Source organism: Lagopus leucura, unplaced genomic scaffold (assembly GCF_019238085.1).
Source record: "Lagopus leucura isolate 7727_CA_CO unplaced genomic scaffold, USGS_WTPT01 Super-Scaffold_100012, whole genome shotgun sequence".
Classification (NCBI taxonomy): Eukaryota; Metazoa; Chordata; class Aves; order Galliformes; family Phasianidae; genus Lagopus; species Lagopus leucura.
The window spans coordinates 14,506,338-14,513,861 of NW_024962267.1; the positions used below are offsets into that span (position 1 = coordinate 14,506,338).

At 43.3% G+C, this 7,524-nt stretch overlaps 1 protein-coding gene across 1 annotated transcript in view; it reads left to right on the forward strand.

The window, feature by feature from the left end:
* The first annotated feature begins 6,912 nt into the window (after positions 1-6,912).
* Positions 6,913-7,524, forward strand: part of SLC40A1 (solute carrier family 40 member 1) — a 14,390-nt gene continuing 13,778 nt past the window's right edge. The window contains exons 1-2 of the mRNA XM_042874532.1: positions 6,913-7,125; positions 7,265-7,332. Of these exons, the coding sequence (XP_042730466.1) occupies positions 7,083-7,125; positions 7,265-7,332 (111 nt within the window). The 5' untranslated portion in view covers positions 6,913-7,082. The remainder of the gene's footprint in view (positions 7,126-7,264; positions 7,333-7,524) is intronic.

The following is a 7,524-nucleotide window of genomic DNA, read 5'->3' on the forward strand; positions in this document are numbered from 1 at the left end:
ACTACAGCCTAGCCAACTGTCCCCCAGCCTGAGCTGTTGAATGGAGACATTACCTCCCAAATGTCAGACTTTGTGTTTGCTTCTGCTTGACTTTTTTTAGAAATGTTCACTGCACATTTTTCATTTTATAAGTGGGCTCTTTTGCTGAGACTTGATTTCCATAACTAATCATTTGAATGCAGCACAGCTTATGCCACTGAGCATAATGGTTCCATGAAAAAAAAAAAGTACTTTAGCCAGCTATCTGGGTTAGGATAATGCCATCCATTTGGGAGAACTGGCCATAATAATGTGGTGGAGAAGTATTATAGTAAGATAGCAACAAGCTATCAGCCATATTTATGTTTTTTTCTTAGCTCTATTTCAGCTAATAAGTAAATTTGTGCTTAAGATATTGATTGAAAAAAAACTGTGCATAAAATACTGCAAGCCACATTTTCTGCTCTGATGGAGGAGTGCCTGCAGAAAGCAGAAAGTGAGAGCTAAGACCACCATTCTGACCAGAAGCTACAAAACATCCTGAGGCAGTGAGAATTTTCCCTTGTCACTGAGCACAGCTGCTATACTATGTGGTGCCAACAGACTCTGCAGGCAGCTTTGAATATTAGCAGGGATCTTCCAGGCAGCTTCTCTGTAGTGTGGTTGAAATCATTGGTGTCGGTAAGGGAACAGAGAGTGAGTGCTTTCCCTGGTACTTCATTCCTTTAACTTCTCAGATAAATCAGACAAATAACTATTTGTGTGTATATTCTAGTTAGAGCCACTATAAAAGAAATTGTAGAACAAATTTACTTTCTCAGGCTTTCTATTTCATTTTTTCCAATGCTTATAATGATAAATACGTTTCAACAAAAAATCCTGAGAATGGGCAGAGCTTTCTACAGGAACAACTGAAACAATAGCTGGTCATTACTAGTGTTAATGAAGTCATCTACCAGGTGACAAGAAGATATCAGATGGGGCCTGGAGAGTAAAACTACTGTTTCAAAAGCTACAGCTCGAATTTGTTAGAGTTGAAAGCTAAGTAATTGTAGAATGATAGTTAATTAATAGGTGGGTTATTATGATAATCAATGTAGCACTAGCTCCAAGGGATTATATTGCCAAGTGGGAAAAGACTGACTTATTAATTCCTAATAAGATACAGCAGCTTAGTTAATCATGGTCTAACATCAAGTACACTCAGGTGCTAGTACAAGTCTTTCTCTCATACCTATAAATGCACACTAGAATCTTCTGTGCAGTTTTTGCTGAAGATATATTTGGCTAAGTATTGTGTCCCACTGCAGTCCCGCTCACACAGGGTACTCCATATGGGCCTCACTCATCTTTGTCCACCTGCAACAGTGGTGCTGACAAAACTGATGGCTTTTGAGGTTGATCGTAGTTTTATAATTGCAGAGCAGATTATTTCATTTCCAGGCATAATCTTATTTTCTCATTTAATTCAAACTGTTGCTCGTACTTTATGCTTTGCCTTCAAAAAAATTAGTTTAAAACTATGGCTAATTTAGATATAAGTGAATATCAGCTCCAAAGACTGAATGTGTTTATGTAAGGATGGGCAGCACACCCAGAAACTGAAATTGATAGTGCATGTGGGTGTCACAGAAGAAGCTCTGTGGAAGAAGAAGCTCTGAAGGATTTCCTTTTTTCTGCTTGGGATCACTCATACCACAGACAGTTCATTTCCAACTAATGCAGGTCATAAAAAGCTTTTATTCTCCAGTTCACTTCTGTTCTGAAAAGTCTTTCAAACATTGTCTTAAATCTAGGATTTTTTTTTGTTTGTTTTCTTGAAGCCAGTGGACGTTAAATGTAGGCCAGAATTTAAAAGTGTGGGTATTTTTCTTGGCACAGAATCAGAATATAATATTACAGAGAGGTGAACAACGATGTCAAAAATCTGACTATCTTAAGGATGTGAAGTGTGATCTTCCATGGGAGTTGCACAAGAGAAGAATACCTTCTACTTACAACAGGGTGTTTTGAAGAGATGCCAATACTTCCTGACTTACTTTCACATTTGATTTAATTGCATGTGTCAAAATTCCTGAACTAAAAGCTAAAACCAAAACTCATAGGTGTTAGAAGGCTGTAGGGAAAATAACAAATCTAAATGTTTTCATATTGCCTGCTGAAATACGGACAGGAAACCAAATGCTGTTTCTTTCACATCATTGTATTGTTCAGTAACAGAACAGTGACACCCTGGAGGTGACAGATTGCAGCAAGGTATAATGAAGAAAACTAAACCAAATGAACCTGGCTTGCAAATAGGCCGTTATCTCACTAGTGAGAGTCATTTCAGACTCCTGCTCAGTACAAAGTGTTCAAATTCAAGTCAGTAATTTTGCACTCTCGAGAATTAATGCTCAGTACGTTAGAAGGAGTCTGCAGAAATCTCACTGCTATCATTTCAGTGTGAAACATGCACTCATTATCAGTAGATCAGGTGCTTTCTTTTATTTTGACTTCTTTTTTTTCTCAGTTGGTCAAAGATGCAGTCATTATTTGTGTTTTGGGTACAGTGTTTCCTTATGGCTGAAAATGATCTGACAAAAGGAGTCTCTGAAACACGTTGTTACATTTTAAACAAGTGTTTTGTTCGCTAGCTAGGCAATCACTTCCATTACAGATGTCTCACTTCCATTACAGATGTCTTGGATTTAGCATGTGATCAGAGAGCTGGTTCAGCCTTCTGATTGGGAATTTTATATAAGCTACATCAATCATAACCCCCCCAAATAAACTGCTACATTCTGAGTTTGCTAGAGCTTCTAAAAGATTCCCCGACAAGGGTTTGTCACAGGCATCCATCACTGGTAGTGAGGTACCAGTAGACACATAACACCATTAGTCTTAGAGAAAGGTGGGAGGGATTAGACATTTCCTTAATGTAGGTATGTGTAGATATTCAGGTTACCTAAATATCAGTGAAGATAATGGTTTTTGAGCCAAAAGCTCTCTCTCTGAATGGGAGCATAAAACCTAGGAAACTTAAGAGATTTTTCTCCAGCTCATCCCCACCTGGTTCTCTGTGCAAATGTTGTGCGAGCTCTGGACTCTGAGTGTCAGCTGATACAGAGATGTTAGTTCTGAGAGCTGGATGGATGGGCTTGTAAGCAAGAGAGCCACAGTGCTCCACTCCTGAGTCACAGCAGGGACCAGCTTGGTCAAGGGTTCTGTGCTTCACCCTCTAAAAAACCTTCTTGTGTAAATGAATGAGTAAAAAACCACTTTGCACACTAAGAGTGGAGACTTTATGAAGAATGGTAGCATCACAATAATTAAACATCATGAAACCTCTCAGCTGAGTGTAATATCTGAGCTTACATGAGTTCTTTCACTATTATTCACACCTCTTTGGTTGAATCCAAGATGACATTTGTTGGAAGTATTTTGTAAAATTGCTGTTGCTCTAGATTTGGAAGTTCTATTGCAAGAACAGAAACCAGCTGCCACTGATGTGGGCAGTGGTTTAATGCCAAACATATTATTTCTTATTTTTCAAGACGTGTCTTTCCTGGAAGTGTATCTTTGAACATTCTTTGCATCATTGTCATGCGCTTAGCCGCTGCTAAAACCTTTTCTGTTGTTGATGTCTTGTAGCTGAGTTGTCCTTTCTGCCTGGCAGGTTAAACGTAAGAAGACTTTCTTACTTATGGGCAGATGTCCCATTAGAAACATTTTGAAGAATATTTGTGTCTTCTGAATTAGGGAGGGAAGATTTAGGTTGGATGTCAGGGGGAAGTTCTTGACAGAGAGAATGGTGAGGTGCTGGAACAGGCTGCCCAGAGAGGCTGTGGATGCCCCATCCCTGCAGGTGTTCAAGGCCAGGTTGGATGGGGCCCTGGGCAGCCTGGTCTAGCATGAAATGGGGAGGTTGGTGGCCCTGCATGTGGCAGGGGGGTTGGAGATTCACAATCCTTGAGATCTCTTCCAACCCGGGCCATTCTGTGAATTAAAATCTTGGTAGATTTAATCTGAAGCTTAAAAATGTTACCTGTTCTAGTAGTTACATTTCTTTGTTCTTTATAACTAGAGAGACAACATCTATCATATTCTGAAGAAAGCGGAAGGAATTAAAGATCTTTTTATCCCCTGAAGAAACTTGACTGGGAAGGCTATAACATCGACACAGGTTTTGTTGGTTAATGCGCATCTCCAGAGGGAGGCTGTAAAGAATTGAGAGATTTCTATTAAGAATTAAATGCCTTTGTAATAGCTACAATCACACTAATAGAAATTCTGAAAGGGTTTTCCTCACTTGAAGAACAAACAAATCGAAGATAAATTATTTTTGGGCTGTCTAATAATCTGGAAAAGGCAGTCATGAAATAAGTAATTACATCTTCCTAGGGAAAGGCAGAGATGTAGGTAAGTTAATAAGCAGGCTGGGGTTGGCCTTGCAATAGAAGAGGCTACTGGGTTGCCCACAAACGTGTACATTCCAGTGAATGGTGGAAAGCCAGCATTATCTGCATAGCAAGGTTATCCTATAGTTTTGGTCAACCCATGCAAACATAATCCATGGTTTTACACATACTGGTTGCCCTTGTTGTAAAGGAAAATTTGAACCCCACTGTTTATAACCTCTGGAAACTGAGAAACTCTTATTTGCAGACTTTCTGCATCTAAAGTCAGCACAAAGGAAAGGCCTTGTGTCTCCAAATCTCACTTTTTTTGTGTCTCCTACTGCACTCTGTCAGTGACAATTAGTCAGGCCTGGGCTCAAATCCACTGCTTTCCAATTATGTAAATTACTGCTGTAAGAATGCTGAGTCTGGACTATACCAAGTAAAACAGGTAACTCCTCTTGCACGGCTTCCAGCTACAAAACACCTCCCTAAATGCATCTGAAATCTGTAAATGCTGTGGTGCAAAACTCCTGAGAGCCAGTCAGTCCTCCAGTAGCAAGACCTGCCTCTTTAAATAGTCACAGATTCATTTGAAAGTACTCACAAAGAAATGCAATAACTTTTGGAGTTATTGGAGATGTAAGTCCAATATCTTTGGGATTTAGCAACTTTTTAGATGTAAAAATCAAAGGGCTTAAGCTCATGTCTGAGGTCAGCATTGTAAGGAATGTTGTGTGATTCCCCATCTTATGGAAAAAAAAACCTGGGCACAGACAGTGTAATGAGCACCTGGGAAAGATCATGTAGCAAAGTAGGGGCAAACTTAGGAGAACTGTGATTGCAGCTACAGATTCTAATGGACGTGTGTAAAGGACAGTGAGCGTTCCACCAGAAATGCTTATTTGAATTTGAATTCATTCCAGTTGTTCTCTAGTAGCTAAGAAAGGTATAACCAGCAGTGGTTTTCTGGTCTGCATTCTGTTGTTACTGTACAGAGGGTAAATCTCTTCAGAATCCAGTTCTGCTGTTGCTGTGTTAGGTACAGCAGCAGGCAGGCAAGGTATGAGCCCAGATCCATCTCATTCAGTTTCTAAATTGTATCAGCATCCAGAAATGCCACCGGGTACAGGGATAGAAAAGGTGCAGTCAGCTGTGTTGCCCTGTGACAATGTGGGGATCACACAGGCGTCTCTCAGTGCTGCCACAGAGCTCACTGCTCGAGGCACAAGGCACTTAGATGCCAGAAGAACGCAGAGCTCATTCAGTGCCTCTGCTTGCAGACACACCTGAACTGCCGGCAAAGGTGCAAGGACAGCAGGTGAGAACTGGACTAGTTCAGTATCGGGTGATTTTGATATTCTCTAAATTACTTATCTAGTACCGGAGATTAAAATGTGAACTTTTAGGAAAATCTTAGGAGAGGTTGTAGGAATTTTTTTATCTGCTAGTAAAGGAGAATACAGTTTAAGCACTATGACTATATGAGACAAGCAATCAGGAACGTTTTTTAAGCCGATGTGAGAAAAGGTGTTGTGCTTTTTCTAAGGAGAACTCCATGGGAAGAAGCACTTAACTTGTCTAGGATGGCCAGTCCCATGAAAATAGTAATTTCAGGCTTCCTCTGTTTATATGAGTTTTTATTTGTGTTATTTTTTACCAAGATAATTCCCCTTTATGCAAAGGATAAACTGTGATTCATGCATAGAAAGTCATCTAATTAATACAACGAATACTTTGAACATGGTCACAAGAGTGGCAAAACCAGAACAGACTATTGGTATTATGTAAGGCATTTGGCGGCCTATATAGGAGGGGAAAAGGAGAGAAAAGATTTTACACGTGGAGGAAGGAACTTTGCAGTACTACACAGTGAAAAATATATTTCAGCCCTGGCAAGCAGGAGCAGTCACAAAGTGTTCAGAAGGACAGAACAGATACTCCTCAAATATTTTCTGAGGATCCTCATGTTCTGACTATTTTTGACTATTTTCTAAGTCTGTAAAGATGCTATTTTTGCTGGTGGAGGGAGGAGAGGAGAGGAGAGGAGAGGAGAGGAGAGGAGAGGAGAGGAGAGGGATCTCACGGTAGGAAATAGGCTACTTGATCTAAGCTAGCGTCAAACGAACGGATTCACCATCCTCATTAGAAAAGCAGCTTCTTTCAGTGAAATAGACTTTGTTAGTTTATTTTGCCTTTTGAAAGCAAACAGTTGGGAGCGCTGTCATTTACAGGCGTAGCTTTGTGATACTCGGTGCTTCTCTTACAACTTCAGCTTCGTGAAGCGTTCGAATGTTTGATGATCTGCCGTTTTGAAAGATGTCAGGAAAAGGGGACAAAGAAGGAGCGAACCAAACGACAACGCCGCGAGCCACGGCTGCTGCGGCTGCCCGGCCCGCCGCGGAGCAGTGAGCGGGGCCGCCCCGGGGCGGTGCTGTGCGGAGCGGGGCGGTGCGGAACGGGGCGGTGCTCGCTGCCGCCGCCTACAAAGCGCGGCGCGGCTCCGAGCCCCCAGCCTTTGCGCTTCCGGCAGAGCCGCGTCGAGCCCCCCGGGCCGGCGCTGGGCTTCTCCGCGCCGCAGGGTCGCGCCGGCGGCGGCGCATAAGGCTAGCGCTTTCCGACTTCAGCTACAGTGCTAGCTAAGTCGGGGAAGGCAACACGGAGAGAAGCAGCGCGTCCCCCCTTTTTTCCTCCCGGCGTCGCGCACCGGCGGAGCGGGCCGGCATGGCGCGGGAAGCCGGGCCGGCGGGCGAGCAGCGGCGCTGCGGTCAGTGCGCGGCGGCGGCCCCGCTCGGCTGCCGGGCGCGGAGGGGCTGAGGGCGGGCGAGGAGCCGCGGCGGGTCCCGAGCGGCGAGGGCGGGGAGCCGCTGCCGGCCGGCCTCAGCCTCTGTCTCTTTCTCGTTTAGGAGCCTTGGTTGGCTATTTCACGTCTGCCAAATTTCTGCTTTACCTTGGACATGCGCTGTCCACTTGGGTAAGTGGGACGCCGGCCTGCCGGAGGTGGGGTGCTGCTGATCCGGCTCTGACTTACCTGCGCGTTTTCGGCACTTAGCGAGAAAGGGTCGCGGAACAGCGCTACGCCTCCGAGACAGAGGATTTGCTACTGCACTTTGTCGTCGAAAGCTTTTGTAGTCCTTATAAGATACGCAAAGCTTTTGTAGTCCTT